At 33.8% G+C, this 25,966-nt stretch overlaps 1 protein-coding gene across 1 annotated transcript in view; it reads right to left on the minus strand.

The window, feature by feature from the left end:
• The window catches only part of RASA1 (RAS p21 protein activator 1), a 111,999-nt gene that overhangs the window by 30,420 nt on the left and 55,613 nt on the right, over positions 1 to 25,966 (minus strand). Inside the window, exons 2-10 of the mRNA XM_040239414.1 lie at positions 25,651 to 25,803; positions 24,540 to 24,675; positions 23,888 to 23,958; positions 20,115 to 20,232; positions 17,003 to 17,034; positions 12,951 to 13,003; positions 10,646 to 10,796; positions 8,773 to 8,851; positions 72 to 192 (exon numbers count right to left, since the gene is read on the minus strand). Of these exons, the coding sequence (XP_040095348.1) occupies positions 72 to 192; positions 8,773 to 8,851; positions 10,646 to 10,796; positions 12,951 to 13,003; positions 17,003 to 17,034; positions 20,115 to 20,232; positions 23,888 to 23,958; positions 24,540 to 24,675; positions 25,651 to 25,803 (914 nt within the window). The remainder of the gene's footprint in view (positions 1 to 71; positions 193 to 8,772; positions 8,852 to 10,645; positions 10,797 to 12,950; positions 13,004 to 17,002; positions 17,035 to 20,114; positions 20,233 to 23,887; positions 23,959 to 24,539; positions 24,676 to 25,650; positions 25,804 to 25,966) is intronic.

The following is a 25,966-nucleotide window of genomic DNA, read 5'->3' on the forward strand; positions in this document are numbered from 1 at the left end:
ACAAGATTTATGCCCAGTACTCACAATGTTTCTATTAAGCTGAATCTTTAGTCTTAAAAATTTACACTTACCTTTTTTTAGAAGATAACCTTTTTTAACAATATTTTTATAAAAGGCATCCTTTGTTTTACGACGAATTGTATTATAAATTTCCTTGCCATCCACTGCATCATTGAGTACTTGTTCTTGATCCTGAATTTTCAAAAATATTAAAATTATTTCATGAATTCTTGATGGAAATGAAGTAAAATCTACTAAACTACCAACTTAAAAACCAGATTGTGCCTGTCTAGACATTAAAAAAATAATAATGCCAAAATCTAAAATAATGTAACATATATATTAAGAGATTCTAGTTTCCAAAGAAATTTTTAAAAAGGTGCCCTTACCATTTCTTAAGAACTATTTTTTAAAATACAATTTTTTGTGTGCTTTATAGCAACACTGTTTTGAAAACATGTATTTGTCCCAGCATAACTGATTGATTTGGACCAATTTGAGCATAAAGCAAATTCATGTTTGCTTATGCACAATTACATCCTCAAGAAACTCTAAGTGAGTGCAGAAAACTGCACCCAGCTGAAATGAGATGCCTGGGAATATGCAAAATACATCCCAAAAGCCTAACAGCCTGCCCAGGTTCACTGAGTGTTATAAGCCATATCCATCCAGCCACATCTGGCGTCCTATGTGTCTGATTTCAGACAGTCCTCCTTTTTACCACTTCCCATGATTTACAACCCTTCTGATGGCCTCTTCCACAAGAAAACTTCAGGCCTTCTTCAAGGTAAAGTGCCTTATTTATTGTACTACTTGATGTGAAAGTAACTGCTGTTTTTGCATTGTTGAACTCTGCCATCTGATTTTGGAATACATTCTTAAATAAATGTGGTTATGTTATACATCATTTTAATGCATATTTCTCACTTTATGCTTTTCTGCTAATGACTTATTACTTGCTATTTAGCTTTTAGACTGTGGAGATGATGTTAAGACAAAAAACAAATTCGAGCAATTTTTTTAATTCAAGTTCAAATGCATCGTAAAGCAGCGGAGATAACTCTCAACATAAACAACACATTTGGCCCAGGAACATGAACATACAGTGCAGTGGTGGTTCAAGAGGTTTTGCAAAGTAGGCCTTGAAGATGAAGAGCATAGCGGCCGGCCATCGTAAATTGACAACGGCCAATTGAGAGCAATCATCAAAGCTGATCCTCTTAAAACTACCCGAGAAGTTGCCTAAGAACTCGTGTCAATCATTCTACAGTATTTGGCATTTGAAGCACATTGGGAAAGGTGAAAAATCTCCATTAAGTAGGTGCCTCATAAGCTGACAAAAACTCAAAAAAATCATTTTGAAGTGTCATCTCTTCTTCTACACGACAGTGAACCATTTCTCTATCTGATGTGCAACGAAAAGTGGATTTTATAGACAGTCAGCTCAGTGGCTGGAGTGAGAAGAAGCTCCAAAACACTTCCCGAGTCAAACTTGCACCAAAAAGCAGTCATGGTCAGTGTTTGGTTGTCTGCTGCTGGTCTGACCTACTACAGCTTTCTGTATCCTGGCAAAACCATTACACCTGAGAAGTATGCTCAGCAATTTGATGAGCTGCACCAAAAACTGCAATGCCTACAGCTGACTTTGGTCAACAGAAAGGGCCCAATTCTTCTCCACAAGAATGCCCAACTGCACGTTTCACAACCAACACTTCAACAGCTGAACAAATTTGGCTGTTAAGTTTTGCCTCATCCACCATATTCACCTGACCTCTCACCAAATGACTACCACTTCTTCAAGCATCTCTGACAACTTTTGCAGGGAAAACACTTCCACAACCATCAGGACGCAGAAAATGCTTTCCAAGAGTTTGCCGAATCCTGAAGTATGGTTTTAATGCTACAGGAATAAACAAACTTATTTCTTAGTGGCAAAAGTGTGTTGATTGTAATGGTTCCTACTTTGATTAATAAAGATGTATTTGAACCTAGCTATAATGATTTAAAATTCATGGTCCAAACCCGTGAATACATTTGCACCAACCTAGTATTTAAATATTTCTTACCTATTTAGCACATATAAAAACTCTGCTAATTGTTACTAGTTTCTTATCTTTATGTGTCACTGATGATGCTTTTCAGTGTTGTACCCGTAACTCCACCTTTCCCATAATCCTGTGGAGTTTATTGCATGGTTTTATGACACTGAACTATAGGAAGGCATGTATCTTAACTGCTAAATCCCCACAACCCCCTATAATAAAAGAATTAGGATGTCAGGAAGAATATAAAGATATAAATGCCTTTATAATGATCTTCCCCAAAGAAGTCAATCTTCAATATTACCATTTAGTCCAATGGACCCAATTTTAGTTTTTAGTTTCTTGTTTGAGCAGCAAGAATTAATATTTTATGACTTTTTCTTAGAGATTCATGGATCCGGCTTGATGTCTAAGATATGTTTTAGAATTTTCATGAATCCTCTTTTTTTCCTACATCTTGAAACACTCTGCTATTTTACCATCGTAGGAACCATTTCATCATGACTCAACAATTATACTCAAGTATGCTGAAGAGAATGGCAAACCATGGCACACAGGCCAAATCCAGCCCACTGCCTGTGTTTGGACGCAGAGTTTTACTGGAACACAGCCATGGTCATTCTTTTACATACTGTGTGTTGTTGCTTTACTACAAAGGCAAAGTTTAAGTAACTGAGACAAAGACTGAATGGCCCACAAAATCTAAAATATTTAGTATCTGGTCCTTTACAGAAAAGTCTGACAACCTTTGGCCTAGGGGCTGATGCAACAGTGAAATAAATCAATTTTATTGCATCACCTTTGGCACTTTTTGCTTTGTTGCCAACTACTGCAGCATCTTTCAAAAAATATAAAAGGCCATCTTTGTTATCTATTTATTAGTTTTCACTGAGTGCAGATAAAAATTCAGAATTCTTAACTTTCTGCCCATATTAGCAAAAAGAAAAAAGTGAAAAAGATGTTTGACAGTTATAAAAGGAATCAGATGATGAAAGCAAAGCAACATCAATACTCTGATCTACTATGATGATAAAATTGATTTTGATAAGCAAAGTTTCAGACTATAATTCTTGATATGGTAATATCCTTGATGAATTGTCTCAAACTCAAGAATGTGCTGAGAAAATGTTGTATTTCTAGGGAAATAAAGGAAATATGGTGCACTCATCTAGTTAGTGATTCAACAGGAAGGACATCATGCAATAAATTGTGACAAGAAATCTAGATAAATCTGTTTCCTAACAGAAAATGAGGATTCTTAAAACTTTTATAATTTCCATCAAGATTTACTCATATGGCTTATAAATGGACAAAGGTATTTCACATTTAAAGGTTACTGGAAGGAAACATATAATGTAGAAATGTAAAAATTCACCATATTGATCATTCTAATTGATGTTTATAAACCTAAACATAAAAATATATTTACAGAGTATAGAAGACTGTACTATCCAACAAAATTATGAAACAAAGTTTTCCAAAGTATTACAGCTGATGTTGCAAGAACAAGAAATAATCAAACTAGAACGCAGCTGAAATATATTTAAAATCTAGAATCAGTACTGCATTTTGACAGTAAAAATGTGAAAAGAACCAGAGGAATTATAAGCAAGAACTATTATAAAAGCTGTATCTGAAATTAGGGTTTACAAGATGGATATGATTCAGGTATGTGACAGTGGATAACAGCTGCATTCTATTTGAGGAACAAGCCTTTATAACCAAGGAAATATATGCAGAGTACATCATGAGAAACACTGGACTGGAAGAAACACAAGCTGGAATCAAGATTGCCGGGAGAAATATCAATAACCTCAGATATGCAGATGACATCATCCTTGTGGCAGAAAGTGAAGAGGAGCTCAAAAGCCTCTTGATGAAAGTGAAAGAGGAGAGTGAAAAAGTTGGCTTAAAGCTCAACATTCAGAAAACAAAGATCATGGCATCCAGTCCCATCACTTCATGGGAAATAGATGGGGAAACAGTGGAAATAGTGTCAGACTTTATTTTGGGGGGCTCCCAAATCACTGAAGATGGTGACTGCAGCCATGAAATTAAAAGACGCTTACTCTTTGGAAGAAAAGTTATGACCAACCTAGATAGCATATTCAAAAGCAGAGACATTACTTTGCTGACTAAGGTCCATCTAGTAAAGGCTATGGTTTTTCCTGTGGTCATGTATGGATGTGAGAGTTGGACTGTGAAGAAGGCTGAGCACAGAAGAATTGATGCTTTTGAACTGTGGTGTTGAGAGTCCCTTGGACTGCAAGGAGATCCAACCAGTCCATTCTGAAGGAGATCAGCCCTGGGATTTCTTTGGAAGGACTGATGCTAAAGCCGAAACTCCAGTACTCTGGCCACCTCATGTGAAGAGTTGACTCACTGGAAAAGACTCTGATGCTGGGAGGGATTGGGGGCAGGAGGAGAAGGGGATGACAGAGGATGAGATGGCTGGATGGCATCACGGACTCGATGGATGTGAGTCTGAGTGAACTCTAGGAGTTGGTGATGGACAGGGAGGCCTGGCGTGGTGCGGTTCATGGGGTCGCAAAGAGTCAGACACGACTGAGCGACTGAACTGACTGACTGACTGACATTTAAATTCTTATTAAATTTCTAATAAAGTTTTTTTTTGTACTAAACCTTCATTCTTACTCCTGCAAATTATTCAGAAAATGACCAAGAAAAAAAAAAGTTTAAAGATACACTGCACCCAGATGATAAACAGTGATGACTGTGTCCCTAGTTGTATATATTGTACTTATCAATTTTTATCACAGTAGTGATAATATTTACTCTTCAGTACAGAATGGGGCATATTTGTAGTCTACCTGGTGGCTCAGTCAGTCAAGACTGCCTGCAATGCAGGAGACCCAGGTTCGATCCCTGGGTCAGGTAGATCCCCTGAAGAAGGGAATGGCAACCCACTCCAGTATTCTTGCCTGGAGAACTTCATGGACAGAGAAGGCTGGCAGGCTACAGTCCTTGGGGTCACAAAGAGTCGGACACGACTGAGCCACTTTCACTCCCTCATTTAAGACATTACAACACTGACATTTGGATTTAAATACCTGAATTCAGGATTATATAAATCTTTCCTATTTAACATAAAGGCTGGTCAACTGATCTACAACACCTACATTAGAGGACACTACAGGCAGGGACACCACTTCATGTTCCAAGTTTTGGTAAGTTACTAGATGACAGGAGGGAAGGCTTCTCAGCCTACTCTTTCTACAAAGTTCTGGAGAAGGAAGTCTCATACATTCCTCCCAAAGGGAAGCAGATTATCTGATTGGTGAGAGTCTAACAACCACTGAAGGAAGTTTTTGCACAGAGGTTAGGTGTGCAGGCTCCTACTTCAGTTGTAAATCCTTTTCTCAGGGAATAGCTAAGAAAACTCATTTGATAAATTTAATTCAATAAAAGTTCTTTGAGTGCCAGTTCTTGAGATACATCAGTGAATAAATCAAAGATCCTTACCTTCAAGGAACTTACATTCCAACGATGGAAAGAGATAATAAACATAATGAATAAGAAAACTGAATTGTATGCTAATAGATGGTAAGTGCTCTACAGGGTAGGGCAAGTAGCAGCAATAAATAATATGTACCAGTAGGTCTCAATTGTGAAGCTAATACTTAAGCAAAATTTCAAAGAAGTAAAAGAATGAGGCAAGTGGATATTTGAGGGAAAGTCATTTTGGGCAGAGTGAACAGCTGTAGCAAAAATCCTAATGCAGCAAAGATCCTGACATATTTGTTTTTTAATAGCAGAGAAGCCAGTGTGAGTGGAGATGAGTGAGAGAGAAGGATGGTAGGAAGAGTTCAGAGGACCACGCGACACTGCACTAGGGTCCTGCACGCTACTGCAGGGACTCTGGCTTTTACTCTGGATGAAAAAGAACACCTCTTGGTATCAAACAGAGGCGTGAAATGGTCTGACTCAGATTTTAAATGGATCCCTCTGACTGTGGTACAGTTTTAAAGGGAAGCTGGGAGCAGAAGGAGGTAGAAACAAAGAGATGTCATTCTCTAATAGTTAGTATCCTGCTGGGAAAGATAGCTAAGTGTTGGCATTTCTCAAACTTCTATTGGAACATACTTTTACTCCAGGCCCAAAATATTTCTGGTGATGGTTAAATTCTATATATACTTTGAAGGCAGAGGTGGGCATGACGATCCTGACAGTTTAAATACAGAGTATAAGAGACAAAAAGAAGAGTCAAGGATGACTTGATGCCTTAAGTAATTTACTTACTTTCTCTGGTCCCATTTTTCCTATCTGTAAAATGGGCATAATTACAGAATCAACCTCATCAAATTGTTTAAAAAGTTAAATAAATTAATACATGTAAGACATGGTGTCTAAAATAGTGTTCAAAAGGCTCCTCCTTTCTTCTAGTATCTGTCTCAGGAAGTGTTAGTTCCACCAAGTAAAAGACTTTCTCTTTCAGCATCTTACCCTGAGTAGGGGTATGCAGGGTAACCTTAGGGGGAATGAGCTGATTCTGTTAGCTAATCACTTTTACAATAATGAAAGGACACTACTAGCCTTTGAGTTCTTTTTAGAATCCTTCTGAGAAGGACAGGTAAGTGTTATGATTCTCAATTTTTTCTGTAAACTACTTTTACTCCAGACCCAAAATAATTGACTTCAAATAGCATTTAATGGTTTCTATGAAGTAATCAAATTGCTCTGTAATCAGCATCAGTTATTTCTGAAGTACTGAAAGCATTATAAGCACTTTTGCAAATGATAATATTTGGAAGTTTGTTCAGTTGTGAAACAGTGACACAAGAATAAGACACTATGTATATCTGAAGTAAGTTTAAGTTTTAAAGCTATCTTATAATTTTAGTATAAAAGTTTACTAAATGTCAAATGCTACTTATTTTTCTAACTATAAAAAATTTACTTAGAAAATTCTAATAAGACAAATTTAGGACGGGAAAAATGCGTGCATGACTTGTGAGCAAATAAAATTATTCAAACAGCCAATCTGAATTAGAATGCAGAATACAGCAACAGAAGTGAGTGGCAGGATCCATCATTTGTAGGTAAAGGCACCTCTGATCAAATAAAAAGATCCTAAGCAGTGGTTTCTAGAAAGCACATACCATACTACATAGAAAAACGTTAGGCAAAGTCTGCCAGAACTGCCAACAAAAGGTGGGTGTGGGTGTGGGTGTGTCTGTGTCAGTCATATCTGATGCTTTGCGACCCCATGGACTGTAGCCTCTGTCCATGGGATTCTCCAGGCAAGGATACTGGAGTGGGTTGCCATACCCTCCTCCAGGGATCTTTCCGACCCAGAGGTTGAACCTGGGTCTCCTACATTGCAGGCAGATTCTTTATCATCTGACCCACCAGAGAAGCCCCAACAGAAGTGGTACATAATTGCTAACTACAGATATTAGGAAGGAGTCGACAAGGAAGTGAAACTTGAGATGTAAACTTGAAAGGCCAAGAGGAAGAAACTGACATGGAGATCGCAACAAAGCACTGGAAACAAGACACAAAACTGCCCTCATGAACTTTCCATCTACCAGGAAAGCAGGAGGAAATGAAGCAAGATTATATTAAAATGTGACAAGATGATTCTTAAATTCACATTAAGCATCAGAATAATGTTTCTCTCTTAAGTAGCAATTAATAGTCGGCTATAACCATCAGAAACTAATTTGTTAGGAGGAAATAATGAGACGCTCAAGACACTACAAAAAACCGTGGAAGTTTAGCGAGGACCCAAAACCCCTCATAATCCTTCTTTACATCCCGGGAAATTATTTTCCCCATAGGAAAATTCTTAATCACTCTTTTGAAGTACCTTTTACTTACCCTGCTATAATCCTTTACCCACCACACTTTAGGAAGTATGGGCAAGATCCAGAAGCTATAATCACCTAGGCATTAAGCAACTAGCGTTCAGCAGGAGCTCTCGTTCAAGGCCAGCCCTTTTTGCGCTCTGCATTCCGGTCACTTTTGCCTTCTCTAGGACCTTGTACATGGGGCGCTGCCACTACCCCATCCCTCACCCACAACTCACTTTCCTCAAGTACACACATGCTCAAAACTCTCACCGTAAAACTGCGGGCAAATAGAACAAAGAAGTTACAAGTTTAAACCCCTTTTTGCCCTACATCATCTTCTAGCTACTGTTTTTTATTTTCTTTACTTCCCAAGAGCTTCCCTGGTGGTTCAGATGGTAAAGCGTCTGCCTCCCAGGCGGGAGACCTGGGTTTAATCCCTGGGTCGGGAAGATCTCCTGGAGAAGGAAATGGCAACCCACTCCAGTATTCTTGCCTGGAGAATCCCACGGACAGAGGAGCATGGTAGGCTACAGTCTATGGGGTCGCAGAGAGTCGGACACGACTGAGTGACTTCACTTTTTTTTTCCAAGCTCACCTAGATAAACTTGGCTGTGACTTATTCTTGCTGTCTCCACTTTTGCCTCCAACAAACTCACTCCTTGACCCAGTGCAACTTGGCTTCTGTCCCCACCACTCCTTCTACTCTCAAAAAGCCACCAAGGACTTCCTAATTATCTAGAACCAACATAAAAACTAAGAGATTCTCTTACAAATATTCACTTTCTGAAAGAATCAGAATAATCAGCAGTTTTAAATTTTATCTAATTTCAAATTCATGGATGTGTGCATAACCATATCACCAAAAAAGCATTTTAAATTAAAAAGCTGATTACTGCAAAAAGAAAAACAACACTGACCTGCATGGGTACAGGTTCCTTAAGATAATACCCTTCAACAATTTGTTCTTTTCGATAGTGATCTATGATGTCCCCAATGCTGTTAAAATAAAAATTACTAACACTGACATAATTTGTCTCATAAAAATTGCAAATCTTAAAAATACACACAAACCTTGTTAGCAAGGATTATCTGTTTGCAAGTTTTTTTCCAAAGTATATAGCCAGAACATATTAATACAATATATGATCATTACAGTCACATTACTTTAGAAAAGCAAGAATGTTCCTAATATTGATTTACAGGTCAGAAATACTTGACTCAGAGATTTCAGTTTTGACACACATACTCCAAGCACCACTATATGTGAGGAAAGGATTAAAAGTCTACCTTTTTTTTCTTTTTGTTTTTAGACAAAAATATCTGAGAGATTGAGCAAGAAATGACAGACAAATCACATTTATTTAGCAAGTAGTGAGTTCAGGTTAAACTTCAGAATTTTTATCATCCGAATGATAAATTATTATTGATAATTTATCAAAAGTTATCGTCATTTACATATTCTGCTTTTATAATAATATGCAGTCATAAGACAAATAGCAGGGAAAAGCAGAAACAAAAAAGGGAGGGAAGAGGGAGGGAGGGAGGATCGGTGGGGGTGGGTGGGGGGGGGGGGAGGGGCGGGTGGAGGGAGGAGGAAGGAGGAAGGAGGAAGGAAGACTAGGAGCTAATCTTATATGTCGGATTACAGCTACAGCAGGAAAGGTTTACTGATGACTTTGATAAAAATGCTACAAAATATTAATATTTGGAAAATATTACAAATAAAAAACCTGAAAATAAAATGATGTTATATAATGTATTTTAACACAAACTTTAACATGAGTTTTTCTAAGTATAAAAATGTTTCTCTACAATCACTTTACCGTTTTACTGTCCTAAATATGTAAAACCTAGAATTTTTAACTTTCCTTTAATACACTAGAGGAAAGGATATTTTAGTGACAGCTAGGCAACATTTCTCAAAACATCTCGTTAATTTATCACTTGATTTTTTCATGTTTTTCCTACTGATCCAATAACTGTTTTATATACACATAGGTGTATATTTATATATAACTGGATATATATTCATCACTTTTTTTCATAGTTCTTCCTACTGAAAGAATAGTTGAAATGTATATCTCTTTTATCTTTGGAGATACATATGTATATATATACACACACATATATATTTATCCCTGATGATAAAATATCTTTGCTATACTACAACATTATTTTGAATTAAATATAAATAAAGTATAATGTTAAAAAGTAAAACAGAAGACTTGAAAAGATTAATAAAAAAAGTACAAATGAATATGAACTAAATACCAGAGACAGCATTTAACATGATAGGGTGAGGGGAATGAGACAAGCAAAGAATTTTAAAGGTGAAAAGTAGGAACCAACAATTACAAATTAATACCAGCTTGGGAACACCCTAATATTGTTGGGTAACATTATTAGTAAGTCTTAGGTCATTCTTTAACTTTTTTCCTATTAAAATGTCTCAGTGATAAAAGACTAATACATTTTTTCTTAGATTAGATGTTCTGTTGTCCTACAGATAATGTATGAAATTACTAACAAATTTGCTGCAAATAACCTGTGCATTAATAATCAAAAAATTATATACATTATTTTGGAAGAAATAAATTATTAATTTATATTCACGTTTGACAATGTCTAAAAAATCCTTGGACATGACAACTAAATTACATTAAATGTCTTATAATTTCAAATATTACAGAGTCAGAAACTTTTATATAATTTTGATTCTGATAAACTATTATGATATTTCAACTCTACTCACCAAAAGTAAAAGATAACTATAAATTTCTCCCACCTTACCTGTTATAATATCGGCCTCCCATCATAAACTGATTGTTTGGTGTTGGACATATTTTAAATCGCTGAATATTTTCACTGGTCCGAAAATAAAGTGAATAGTCCCCAGGAGTATTATCTGACGGTCTCACAAGAAAACTGCAGACTTGACCAACTGTAAAAATTAATCTGTTATTTTATTCCCTAATTATCAAATTAAAATATAAAAAGAGTTAAGTAGTATAATTACAAATTACATTCAAAAGCATATACAAATTTTAATTTTCGCCAGGTACTTGTTTTATAATAAAAAATCTTAAGGCAATTATTCTTTTTGTATTTTCTGGTTTATGAGTCACAACCACCCATAATGTTACTTGTCTTTATTACATAAAAATACAGGGCAGAATGTATTTTGTATTTAGCAATGACTTCTGGTTAATAATATATATATCTGTCATAACTTGGAAAGAATACTGTAACCACAGGTAGGGGGTACTGGCTAAAACTGCTATACTGTTTGCAAATCCCATAATAAGAAAAGTCAAAAAAACAGTTGAACTGAATTTTACTTTTGCATATTCTGTACTTAATACTTCTGATTAAACATTAAAAAGTCATAATTGTAATAAAATAGCAAAAACTTATAAAGGTAGATGAAAACAACTGAAATATTTGTGTACCTAATTAATACACCTGTACTATATTTCATTTAAAAGGCATGATCTTACAAAATCATAAGCAGCAAATTATCATATATCAGATATTTCATATTAATTTTAGAGAAGTCTTTCTGACATCTGCAATTAGCAATGACTCTTACCACTAAGATGCTTTTCTACCTTTTCTCTGTTTAAGTCCTAATGACATAGGAGAGATCAGAACTTGATTGCTTTTGGAAAAGCACAATGAAAACTTAAAATATCAGATGTTTTTCTGTAAGTTACTAATAGTTCCAATCATCAAGCCAAATCACTTACTACCAAGTAGTTTTATGTTCAATACAAAGAATAGGAACTACTGCAAAATTGTGCATGCAAGCACTTATGTGTACTTTTCAGGGCAGGAAATCACCAGACTCTTAAAAGAGCACATGACCCAGAGAAAATAAAAACTAATTTAAGAAAATTAAGTTCAGTTCTTTTTTAATTTACATACCTAAAACAAAAGTGAGTGCCTCAGGTATTTGGTGCAAATTCAAAAAATATAAACTATATTCAAAATTCAGTAAATTCATTAAAAAAATATTTTGGTGCCACTTTGAAAGCAGATAGGATGTCATTTTGGTTTAGCATTTCATCTGTTACTACCATATGGCATTATAATGTTCTTTATTTCTAACCTATATCCTTACAATATAATTGAACACTTAATAAAACTGCCTCAACTGTTTCAGAAGAACAAAGTATTAATTAAATTAAATGTAATACCACATGGCTTGAATAGTAACTCAGATAACAGTTTTAAATAATCAGTGGTTTATTCACTGTATACAGAAACTACTGAACTCTGGTCTTTTTTTTTTTTTTAAGAACTAAGACTTATAAATTACAGATTATTACTTAAACTTGTCTGAAGGTCTTCTAAAGTATGGCTTATTAAAGACATATTTGGTAATTAAATTCAGTCTTAAGTTTTAGTTAGGATGAATGATGGAATGCTTTTTCTTTTAAATAATAAACCCACAATAGTTTCAATTTTTATTTTGCCTATCTCTGTAACAACAGTTTTATGAAATATTAAAACCACTATATAAACCTGATTATATAATTCTACAAGTGTATAAAGATAAATTCAAGAACATTTGTTGCACCTAAACAATAAGAAAATGAAAACATAATATTGCTCTATAGGAGACTGATAATAAATTATGGTATTTATACAATGGAAAGTTTATGGTCATTAAAAAGAGTGAAATTTTAAACATGCAGATACGGAATAATCTCCCAAAATATGTATTAAAATGAAAAAAGTGTGCTGCATGTTCCTGTGAGAATGTGTGAGGAGGTACGTATAAAGGTATACGTCGCGGTAAGGAAGGCAGGCACACACAGACAGAAAACTTCTAGAAATACAGGAAAAGACTCATCTGGCACTGCTTCTAAGGAAGACTGTAGGGGCCTGGTCCAGAAAGAAAGCACACTGTGCACTGAACTTTACACTGTGTGTGTGTTTTCCACTAAAAAACACCAAAAATACCAATTTCTCTGTGCTGGGCAAGAAATTACAGTATGCATAAAAATCAAAAAGAATACTAAAGGCAAAACACATGGTAAGTGTTTTATTCTTTTTAAATAACATTAGAAAAGTAAAGTGAATATACAAGTACCTGTCATTAGTAAATTATAAGCTTCTTGTTTGGAAATTTTCCCATGGAACCATCTTAAAAAGAAAATAAAATATGTAAATCAAAAAGTCTTTTTTGCTGTTAACTAAGTCAAAACTAAATGACTAACACAATACAGTTAAGTTTAATTCAAGCTGACATGTTGAAATAAATGTAATGCAATTCAAATGACCTCATTCCTTTGACATTACTACACTTTGTAAACATCTGTAAACAGATGTTTTGTAAATAACAAAATATACAATGGGCCGTCTAGTATGAACTACAATTTCCATATTCATTACCAATACAAAAAATAGGATTTAATTCTGGTAATGACAAATTATCATCATAGCTAGTATTCTTTTTTTTCTTTTTATTAGGAGCGGGGAGGGGTACAGGTAGAGCCCACCAAAACTACCAAAAAAAAGATTAGTCAATTAATTTTCTCATACTTCTCTCAAAATGAACTTCCCTGAAAGTTCTCCCTTGTCAGTCAATGTAGCGGACTGCTACTTTACCGAAAGCCAGAAAATAAGATTGAGTGATGAGAAAGAGTAGATATCTGTTTGAGCTAATGGCCTATCATAACAGATTGCTAGAATATTTTATATTCTGATACTTAAGACTTTAGAAAATGTTACAGAAGGCATTATAGTGAAAATCTACTGCATATAATAAACTATTTAAATAATTTACCTCAAAATAAAATGATACGTCTGGATTTAAAAAATTAATTACTAGTAATTAAATTAGTTAAAATCTCTCATGTACCTGAAGGACTATTATCTATCTTGCCAATTAACACATGTATGTTAATACCAAGCTGACAATATATTCTCAGGGTCTACTATAGGATTTTTCTTTCCAACTTGTTCTTTTCAGTCATGATTAAAAATAATACTGTAAAATTAAGACATATAACTGCCCTAAAATCCAATGTTACAAGTTTAGAGGCTGTTCACCACTGTTTTAAATTATCCACATGATTATTGGTCAGAGTATAAAATGAAACTGGATTTTTCTCTCTTCACATGAATAAAATGTTAAATGTTTAAATCCTCTTTTTAATTTTATTCTAACAATTAACTCACTAATTCAGATTCCCTGAGGCTCCCAATGCTAATTATGAATAATGTAAAACAAGTATACAGTATCTGGAATAGTCCAGGTTGCCCTAAAAGGCAGTAAAGTTCCATACTGCATTCAAGTATGGCCAAAATGACCATTTATTACAATGCCAGAACAAGATTTCTGTATTCTAGGGGAGAGCTGATTAGATGACCTTGAAGGCCTATCGTATACTTCCATAGCTAGAATAAAAGAGAAAAGGGGAATATAAAGGCGGGGGTGGGGTGGGGTGGGGTGTTGGGCAACAAATGGCATTTATACAACAAATCAGCAATACCGCTTTCTGAAAGGATTAGATCAGAGTTTCCTCACTCAGAGATTTACCACCTATATGTAAAATGAATCTATTTCAAGCACATGGTTTGTACCAATAATAGAAAAATGGGTCTGTGACCTTAGGGAAGACCTCATTTTAGTAAGAAAAAGGAACATGAATATTGTATAACTATAAAACAAATGTAGAAAATATAATAAAGCACTGTGATAGGTACATGCTGAGGGCATTTTTGGAATAACAGAGCACCAATTCTGTAGGGTGTATAAGGGAGAAGATAACAGAACACTTGCTGGCAAGAGTGATAAATGAGTTAAGTCTCTAAGTAAGAATAGGCATTAACCAACACAACAGAGGGGAATTCTGGCCTAGGAAGTAACTTGAGCAAAGGAGAAAAAACAGTGATACACATTTGAAGATCTACAAGCTGGAGAGGTGGAAATAAAACTAAAAATGACAAGAGATGGGACTTGTAAGGAAACAAGGGCTGGATTAGGAGAACTTTTCAGACTCTGCTAAGGTAGAAAATCAAACAAGAATTTTAAGTGAAAAGTAATACAATCAGATACTTGTTTTAGGTATTCTAGCTGTTGGAAGAAAGGATTTGAGGAAACTAAAATGTCAAGCAAAACCAACTGGGAGGTGAGCACTACATCAAAGGAATACAGCTAGTTACACCTTCTGTTTAGTCTCAGAGCACTCCGGGATGTTAATGAGGAGGCTCTGCTGCCAGTCAACACCTTAACAAGTTACAGGGAGCTGACAAATACATAAAATAAACCAACAATGCAAATTCATCTTATGCTAAATACCAAATGAGTAGAAAATTAGGAGGTTTCAGAAAATGGAAAAATCACAATGATATTAAATTATTTAAAGAAAAAAGATTTCCCAATGCCAGTGAGAGTTACAGTTTACACTCAGAACACTGGACACAGCCTTAGATATTTGCTGGTATTTGACCTCTTTTTTTCCCCTTTTCAAAAAGAATCCATGGCATTATTTTAATAGAGATACAAATCTACATTTCTCGCTTCTCTTGGAAATTGGGAGGCTTTCGTTAACACTAGACTCCTAAACTTTGACACATCAATTAGTGCACACACCTCACTGCAGGCAAACATTTGCTAGTTGACTTCCTGTGTGTGTGTGCTCAGTCGCTTCAGTCATGTCCGACTCTTTGCGACCCTATGGACTGTAGCCCACTGGGCTCCTCTGTCCATGGGATTCTCCAGGCAAGAATACTGGAGTGGGTTGCCGTTTCCCCCTCCAGGGGATCTTCCTGACCCAGGGATTAAACCCACATCTCCTGCACTGCAGGCAGATTCTTTACCCACTGAGCCACCTGGGAAGCCATTGACTTCCTAGCCTTCCCTAATACAAAGAATGAACGTTAGTTTCCATTTATCACATTTGCAGTATATAAAAAATTAGAGTAGGGAAATACTGTAATAGGAATTACAGTAGGGAAACAGTTCCATGTACCTTAATTTCTATCAAAGAGGGAAAATAAGAAAGATTAAGATTATTGTCATTTGAGAAAAATGGGAATACATACACCTGACTCAGTTCATCTGTCTTCATTATCTGCATGCATTCTCCAACAATAATTAGGATTTGTAACTCCTCACATAGGTAGTGAGAAGACCTCAAACTAGTACAATCAACAAAGTACAATCTCACTGATGGAGCCTACCTTAGCAGCTACATAGAACAATAAGGAAAATGAACTCAGAAAATATCTCATGCTTCACTTAAAGAAGAGTAGACACTAAATTAGATAACTGAAAGCACAGTATCTGGCTTAATGTTTTCATGTTCTAAGGGTTAGAAAAGAATAAACAAACACTGGAGAAGCAAGTCTTCAATGCCACCCATAATTGCCGATGGGAAGGTAAGAAAAAGTATTCCCCTGAAAACATTAGAAGATTAACAGTCAGTTAAAATAATATGAATAAAACAGAATCGGGATTAAGAGGTAAGGTCTTTAAAAGAAAATATATATACAAATAAATATCAAATGGGATGAGAAGGACCCTTAGAAAGATCTTCAAGGACACTAATAAATTAGAGCACAGCTGACACCCCATGAGGAACGATGACCTGTAAGAGCAACTGATAAGGGAAGAATCTGGCAAGCAGCAAGTGTAGTAAGACCCGGCCTTTGAATTAGTACTTAGAAGACACTTAAAATCTGCCTTAAAAAAATTATAAAAACAAAGTCCTTGAAGAATCTTATCAATATGGTAAAAAATTGTAATTCAGGGGAAAGTTCTCTGACTTTAAAAAAACAAAACAAAACTGAACTATAAAGTACATAAAAGATATGGCAACAAAAAGAAATACCTAGAAGTAATCAACAAGAAAACAAAGTGTGAGAATTATGATATTCATAATGTTATTAATGTGCTGTTTACTGTTAATCAAAAAGTTGTTAGTTTGGTGATCTAAGAGCTGTACGTAGGTAAAAGCCACTTTCATTATCACTAGGTCCTTAAGAAAACAAAACAATTCTTGAGTCAAATAAAAATAAATTTTTAAATCGGCTCAAAAAATATCACTTTTCTTCTAAAATGTTTTTAGATCAAAGTTTTCCAATTAGTAATTGTACAGTATATTTTTTCCTTTTAATAATTTAACACAAACTTACATTTTTCCTTCATGTGGATCTTCTTCCCGGCCCTAAAGGGGAAGACATTAAAACAGTATTTTATGTAACTATTAATATATTTTTGATAAAATTAATAAAATTGTATCTTCAAATATATCTATACCCCGACCTTCATATTTATGTATATACAGGAAAAGCTGTTTCTGTTTATGAAAAGTCTTTTCAAAACTCTTCCCCTTAGTCCCTCTCTCTCTGATCATTCTAATCCAGGCACTTTTCCTTCCTTTTCTTAAACTATTCACAGTAGCCCAAATAGTATAACTACTTCTGCGCCCCACACCACTCCAATATGGGGTCATCAGCTTCAACTTCAACTCCGCCCTGCATTAAGAAACACCAAACAAACAAACATAAACAAATTTTAAAAACAAGGCCTTTAACATTTCTCTACCCCTACAATCCCTCATTTTACAACCAGAATCCTTTATCATATGATTCAAGTCTACGTTTCCCATCTCACTTCCCTTTAGGTATCTATATACCGTAACCATGGTATAGAGAGGCACATAAACTGCCTCTTTGGTGATCTACATTCTCCCACCACTGTATGTTCTTTTTTACTTGGAATGCACTTTCTACTCACTACTTTCCGAGCTATTAGTTAAAACTTAAACTGTGTAGGCAGGATCTCTCAAACACAGTGCCTACTCTATAACACTGCATCCCTAAAACATAAATATGAACTTTTACTCAGAATAGAAAAGACATCTTTCATCATCTCGTGAACTTTACCTTACTCTATTAGATATTGCTATAATATACTGGGTGATATTAATTTCATTATTGTGGCTATAAGCATCTTAAGACCTTAGTCATTCTTTGTTAATACCAACTACCACCAAACCTCTAGCACAAAGCTGGGCATATAATTTTCACTAGTATCTGTTGAACTGTAGTCCTAATACCCAGCCAGTATACTGTGGCATCAAGTTTCCATTGAATAATAAAGGTAGGAATAGGAAAATGGACCAAGTATATGTAGATTTATTAATACTTCTCTCAATTTGGTCCTCACTCAAATATCTAACCAAAGTAAAATCAAACACTTGCTAAATGCCTTCTATACTACAAAACACTAAAAAAAAAAAAAAAAAAAAAGACCTAAAAACAAAATGCATTATTTTCTTACCCAGAGGGAGTTAATCTCTACATAAGATTTTTACAGAATAAATTTATTTTACAATGTAATGGTATACAAAGTTAACAAGGTGCTATGGAAATACATGAAGAACAATTTAGTCTCAGAAAGCATAAAATCTCTCTGAAAGAAAAAAGGCAACATCTGAGCTAAACTGAGAGACAATCAGATTTCCCAAATCAGTCCAGCAGGGTAGGAGTGTCAAGGAAGATGGAAAAGAACAGGCAGAGAGACAGCCATTCATTCAGCAAACACGGACTGACTGCCTCTACTGCAAGGCATTATTCTGTGCAATGGCGACATATCACTGACAAAAATTCTCAGAGAGCGTATATTCTAGAATTAAGACAGAACAAATGTGTTTGGTGAATGGTAATTAAAATTAGAATGTCATAGTGGAAAATCTCTCAAATCTAACCACCAACCACATGTCTGAAATCTAGATAATCACCAAATGGCTCTTTAACCTTCAAGGATTAACCATGTCCCAATAAAGACCATTATGAAAAATCATCCTAAATATTGGAGAAAAACTGTAATTTTGATTTGGATTATTCCACTACTAATTCAAAGTATGACCATATTCATTTTTAACAGCCACATCATATCGTTAACTCATATTGGGCTATTAACTTGTTCTTTTTTTTCTTTCCTTTTATGTTAGGTCATGTCTCCTTATCTCAAACTGGATTTTTTTTTTTTCTGTATTCATCAGATAATTTTCACTTATCCTTATTAAAATTTGTTTTGTTAAATTTGACCCAGAGTCCCAAGAGCTTGAAAGAAAAGTTTAACTATACTTCAATTCCTTTAAATAATCAGCATAATGAGAGTAGGTGTGTTACAGCAGGAAGAAAATTCAACATACTATGAAGAAACTTTTTAGTAAAACTAACCTAGATAATAAGATTCTTCATTTTGAACACGCCTTGCCCATAGAGAATAAATACCTCTTCTGCTGTAGAATACAGAATTCTAATGTAGGCCTTAGTTCTAATCCCAACTCTTCTACCTAAGTAATGATGTGACTATGAGTATGGAACGTATCATACCATTTCCTCAACTCTTCCCACTTTTCCTCAGTATGTTTTACTTCTACATATCAAGATCTGGCTGCCAGAATAAGCAGACAAGAGAATTAATAGCAAAGAAAAATATTCTCCACTGCTGTCCTCCTGGAACAATAATCAGAGCACAGGTTTCAGCATATTACCAGGTTCAAGGCATAATTTAAAAATAGTCACTCTGAAGGTTGTGGAAAGAATAACAGAAAACCATTCCATCCTGCTGGACAAATCCAAATGAGTGAATTCCTAAACTATAATATAATGTTTAATATGTTTTGGTGATACTGAATACTGTATTTGAAGTGTAAATGCTGCTTGAATGCCGATCTGTATCTAAAAATGCATACGTAGAATTACTTATACTGTGTCCGAGACTGCTGATAATGTACTTTGTGATGACACTGAAAACAAGCCAAATACTCAAAATATAAAACCATGTGATAATATACGTGTAATGTAACTAAATTTCTCCAAGGTTACTAGAAAATTATACATATATTTGGGAGATAAAGAATTTGAAAGCAAACATGTGCAACCATTTTAGATTCCACAGTCTGACATAACATCATTTATGAGGAAGACCAAGAAGACTTTTAAAAAGGGATACAAACAAGCACAAACGTTAAAATTTTTAATTCTTAGAAACTCATTTAAACTTTGTGAAAATTGGTAGCTACAGAATGATGTGGTTAACTTGGATGTGCTTTTTACAAATAAATAGCATTTACCAATAGTAAATGCATTTTAATGAAAAATTACTTGTACTTATGAATTAAAGTTTTTCATAAAAGAAATATATCTATACCTGATTTCCATGATTATGGGCAAGTTTCAAATTCAAGAAGTATTTAAAGTTTTAAGAAGGAGAAGAAAAAATAAAACTTACCACCTCTTCTACTAAGTCTTCAACAATAAGACCTTGTTCATCTGTTCTTAGATTTGTAACCCACATCCATCCATCTTCTAATTCGTTATGAACAATGAACATGTCTCCTTTTAAGAAACTGAAAATAATAATTATGAAGTTATCAAAATTAAATGAAATTTTGAAACATGGAAATTTATGTGATCATATACCAGTCACAGAGATAATACTATAAAAATGCAAGGCATTAAAGTCAAATACCCTAGATTTTTGTTCTGTTTCTGTCATCATTTACATGTAAAACTTTGAAGATACTTGTAAACCTGAATCTTAATTTCATCATGTATAAAATGGGTTTAATAATGATAACTGTACTATCTATATCACTGGATTATTATTAGACTCAAACTGGAATTTATGTGGACAATAATTATACATATATTACAGCTTTGGAGGTGTAACTACAAGAAAGCTGAACTTTAAAATTTAAGTTTCAATGTTATTACTCTTTCAAAAGTAGGTTAAACTAAAGTTAAAAACATAAACATGAACTCATTCCATATACACAGGTTACTTTAGAAAAAGTTGACTTTAAATAAGCATAATTAGCCTTATCACACAGATGCTTATGAAACTAACATTTCTCTCATTAAAAAAAAAAAAAGTTTATTTAATTCACTCAGCTATCCATGGTCCAACAAGTACAGCACTCTTTCTCCAACAGTGGAACCAAGTGGTATGAAAATGCATGCATGTTTTTTCTGTCTCAATATCCGGAGGGACACACAGACACACACAGACACACTATAGTTTACTTTCATTGTTGTCTAGATGTTTTCAATCTTTGGCAGACACACACACACAGACAGACAGACAGACAGACACACACACACACACACACACTATAGTTTACTTTCATTGTTGTCTAGATGTTTTCAATCTTTACCCAATCACAGAACTAAAAAATTGTTAATGTATTTCATCATTATAAAACCCATTAATAATTCCTTGAACTTTTCCTGTTAGGCTTGAACAAATGCTTTTGAGTGATTAAGATTTTAAGATTGACTGGATGCTACCACTAACCCTGTATCTATATCCTTATCTGTCATATATATGTAATTATTTAATCAAATTTTCCTTTCAGTCTTAATATTCAAACTTAATATACAAATCAAAGTTGTAGTATGTAAATCTCTTCTCGTGTCTTTGAAAACTTTGTTTTTCTCTAGACTATCTGAAGCTTCATGGTTACTTGGAGTAGTATCATGCTTGAAATACACTCTTTTTGAATAAGCACAGAATACTGCATTCTACCTTGATTCTAAAGGTATTAACAGTGACCAAAATTTTACTAGCTGAAAGGTGGCAGACATAACCACTTAGCCAAATAAATTGTTCTTTTCCAGAACCAAACAGATACATTAAGAAAATAATCATGGTAAGTAAAAAGGGAGGGCATATGGACAAGAAATCAAAGAGAAATAAGAAATGTCATGTTTCATTTTTGGTCAAATGCAGTCATAAGAGGTTTTAAGTTGTTTACTTCTTTTATTGCTGTTATATTACCAACTTTTTATGATAAAAAAATGAAAATAAAAAGCTTACTAGCACCTAGTAAAATAACATAATCCTAAAATTCATTATGTATTATTTTGCATTTTTCTTCAAAACAGAATAAAGTGCTTCAGATGCTTTTCCTTGAAAAAAAACAACTTCTCAGTTATTTGTGTGTGTTAGTTGCTCAGTCATGTCCAACTCTTTGCAACCCTATGGACTGTAGCCCACCAGGCTCCTCTGTTCATGGGATTTTTCAGATCTCTGCACTGCAAGCAGACTCTTCACTGTCTGAGCCACCAAGGAAGCCCTCTCAGATATCTACAAACTTAAAAAGACTCACAACTTCAAACATACTTATGTCATTCTAATTCATGTTTAAATTTTCACCTTCCTAAATCAGAAGTATTCAACTTTTGGAAGGTCTCTCAGGATCCATTTACACTTTTAAAAATTGATACCCTAATAGGTTTTCTCATTTATTCATTTACATGAATTATGTATCTATTGATGTTTACCATATTACAGTTTAAAATGTAAATATTTAAAAATATTTATTAACTCCTTTGAAATATTAACATACCCCATTATCATGATAATACAAAAAGTAATTATAATTTTCACAAGTTCAGTAAGAATATTATTGTCTTGCATTTTTGTACATGTCTGGCTTAACTGAAAACTACTGGATTCTATCTGTTTCTGTATTCAATCTGTTGCTATATAGTTTTTTTGCTTAAAGTATATGAGGAAAATCTGGCTTTATACAAATATGTAGCCATGAAAGGGATGAGTATATTAATTGCCTTTCAGATAACTATAGATATTCTATGACATTAAACCTAAACCTTGACAGTAGTACTTTTTTGGAGGTTGATTAACGTGGAATCTTAAACTACGCATCTATGAACTTTCTGTACCAGTCCAATAACATCTACTGGTCTGTTTTACCCTTTTGCCCAGCCATAATTTGGTAACCTCATGTATTGATCACTTAGAAAATACTGTTTCACTGAGCTATGCAGATCCATCCATATATAAATGTTATAAATAGTATCAAAACATCACATTCTATTGAAGAATCACCACCAATCTTGTCAGAAAAGTCATGAAGTATCTAAGAAGTTGTCAAACTCCTGATGGCAAATATAGCGTATCCAAAATTCTAATTTTTCCCTGAAAGCTCAAATTGTCATTGGCAACAAATACTGTCAGTTATTCCTCTTAAAAAAAGGTCAGATACTCAAGTCTGAATAACCATAATTTGCCTGTCAGTTATTCTCTCAAGTGAAAATGGTGTGCACAAAAAAGGTAGCTAGTTCAGCTCTCAATGTATCTCTTTTCCTCAAAACATTGAACTCTGGTACACAGTAGAGGTGCTTTGTGAATATGTCTCATCTCATCACAAAGATATTAAAAAGATATGTAGCCATAGGTTGAGATTTACAAAATATGCTTTCATATCTCACCAATAACAGTCATAAGTGAAACCAGTGATTTTGTTTAACTGCAAGTGTGGGGCAGTGAAAAACACTATGTATTTGTTCCACTGTCTTGATTCGTGCTAAGGCACCAACAGTCTTACTGTCTTTGGCTTTTAGTACCTTCAAAAAGTTATCACTACATTTTAAATGCTGCTGTTGATTTCTATGAGAAGCTTTAACTCAGGGCCAGTAATTATTAAAAGTAGCCTTAACATTTTACGAGTAAGAAACAAACCAGAAAGCTGGTAGCTTACAGAAAAATACAGATAATTTGATAATTGATTATCAAATTATATAGTAAATTTGATAATTATCAACTCATATAATAAATCAAATTATACAGACATAATAAAAATAAACTGTATAAATTATATAATAAAAAACAAAATTTACTATGTTCTATAGTTTTATACCATTAATAACAATAAAATTATTCACTCATGTAAAATAAAAATTAAATCACTGTCATTAATGCAAATTAAAATAGAGTACTGAATATAATAGCCCTCTCCTTACTCTGTAAGATAGTCTAATAAAAGCTATTTCTCCTGTCATCTTCACTGTGGCTTCTCTGATCCAAATCCACAGTCTGAACAGATAAGCCAACACAGGGAGACAGGAATAATGGACATAACATTAAAGACATGCTTTGCTGGATGCTATTTCCTCAATTTCCAAAACCTTCCTAGTCCAAGAGCTACAAATTTTCAAAGTCTTTCAAATGCCTATAAATGAAAATATATTATAAAATACCTTATTTCATCAGTGTCTGGTACTTTTGTGTAAGGGAGAATGGCTCGGACACGCCTTCTATCTTCTACTGGCTAGAAACCATAAAAAAATTGATTTACAGAAGAAAACTTTTCTATGTCAAAGTCAAATTGGGTATGTCCACATAAAAATAAAAATCCACATTATAGAACCCTAGGATCAAACTAATTTTTACTGGGGCTCTAAAAATACAAATCCTAGAAATGCTTATCTTGATGTGTTTTTGTTTTTACAAAAATTCTTTTAACAGTATAACCAATATGTTTTTAACCAGGTATTATGAGTTATCACTTAATTTTAAATAAACTGCAGAACATATAAAGTAACCTTTCTCCAATAATGCACAAGACATTTCAGAATCTTACAGCAACTTCAGCATTAGTACTATGATATCAGTAATTACTACTCCTCATTTACTAAGAAATATTTGTTAGGGTATCATCATACCATATGATAAAAAATCTAGTAAACACAAAGTAAAATCACTCTTTTTTAAAAGAAGTTGCCAATTTTGCTCTGACACTACAACCAGAATTAAATCTTTAATTATATAATAAACATCACGAGAAACTGAACAACAGCTAATCCTATTAGTAAAGTGAAATAATAAAGTTTTGAAAAACATTTTACTTGCCTCTGGCGGTGCAACTGGATAAAGCAGTTTTTCTCCTTTAAGCAAACAGGAAACATGACTGTAATAACCTATTAGGTCTGACAGAGAAGAAAAACGTCTTCCACCAATGTAGTAATCTCCACACATAGCAATAATCCTATTTGTACAGGAAAAAAAAATACAATATAAGAAAAACCTTTATAGTCAATTTTAAGACCAAGTTCCATAGAAATTAGAAATCTGTAATTCTCATACTTTTCCTTTACCTGCATCCCTGTATTAAAATACCACTTATTAATACCTTCACCATATGCAAGTTACTTAATGCTATTTCTTTTTGAAAAGATATATGCATACATTTGAAATGAAATACATATCTGACTTATAAACCTCAATTACTTAATTCATTAAAATATTTATAAGTCCATCCTCAGATACTTATTTTCCATATTTAAGACAAAAGAGCAATTTTAATAATTTTCTTAGGCTAAAAGTAGCTTACAGACCTCTTGAAATATTTAGAGTATAATAATTTCACATTCCACATGTGTGATGATGGTACTTTTAAAGTATATTTTAAAATCTAAAAATTAAGGGTATACAAACACTTTATTATTTAACTTTACAGGCACTAGATGATTTTTTTCAACATCTCCCATAAAAATGAAATCAAAGACAATACTATATGTAAATATATTGATACAGACTTTTATAGCTGTACTTGAAAATCCAGATACCTGTTTAACTGAATGAATGTCTAGAAAGAGTTTCAGAACAGAGAAGGTAAAATGAAGTAAAGGACACTTTTAAAATACAGTTTCTGCATTTTCTATTACTCAGTGATCTGAAAGTATACATTTCCATTATTTCTGCTTTACCAAAGTTTCTTTGTAATTCTTTGTACTTTAAAAGCAGTAAGTATATTTATGATCAGCACAAAAAAGTCCAATAATACTGTATGTAAACAAAAATATAAGTATTAATAATATCTATTCTAAAACACTTATTAAATCATTTAATTGAAAACACTTTTCTTTATCCATTATTTAAATGTCACTAAAGCAGGTATACTTATGACTACTACAGCAAAACAGCTATAGGATGTGGCCTCATAATAGGAATAAAGACTTACCTAAAATGGTTGACAACGTTCGTCTGGCTAAGAAAGGAAAGTACAAAGGACCCTGGCCTCCGATCACTCTCTCTTATAAGGTAACTGCCGGACTTCCCTGCTTGCCTGAGGCGTTCTTCTGCTATAGTTCTATCAAGTTTTCCATGATACCACCTAAGAAAGAAAGTTAAAACATTAGAATAAAAACAGAAACCATAAAATTACTATTGGTAATTGAAAAACATACTACAACAGACTTTGCATGCCTACATGTAACAAACATTTACATTTTACTCTGAAACATTCATTCCAATTTTAACTCAATTATTTTTAATTT

Source organism: Oryx dammah, unplaced genomic scaffold (assembly GCF_014754425.2).
Source record: "Oryx dammah isolate SB20612 unplaced genomic scaffold, SCBI_Odam_1.1 HiC_scaffold_5, whole genome shotgun sequence".
Classification (NCBI taxonomy): domain Eukaryota; kingdom Metazoa; phylum Chordata; class Mammalia; order Artiodactyla; family Bovidae; genus Oryx; species Oryx dammah.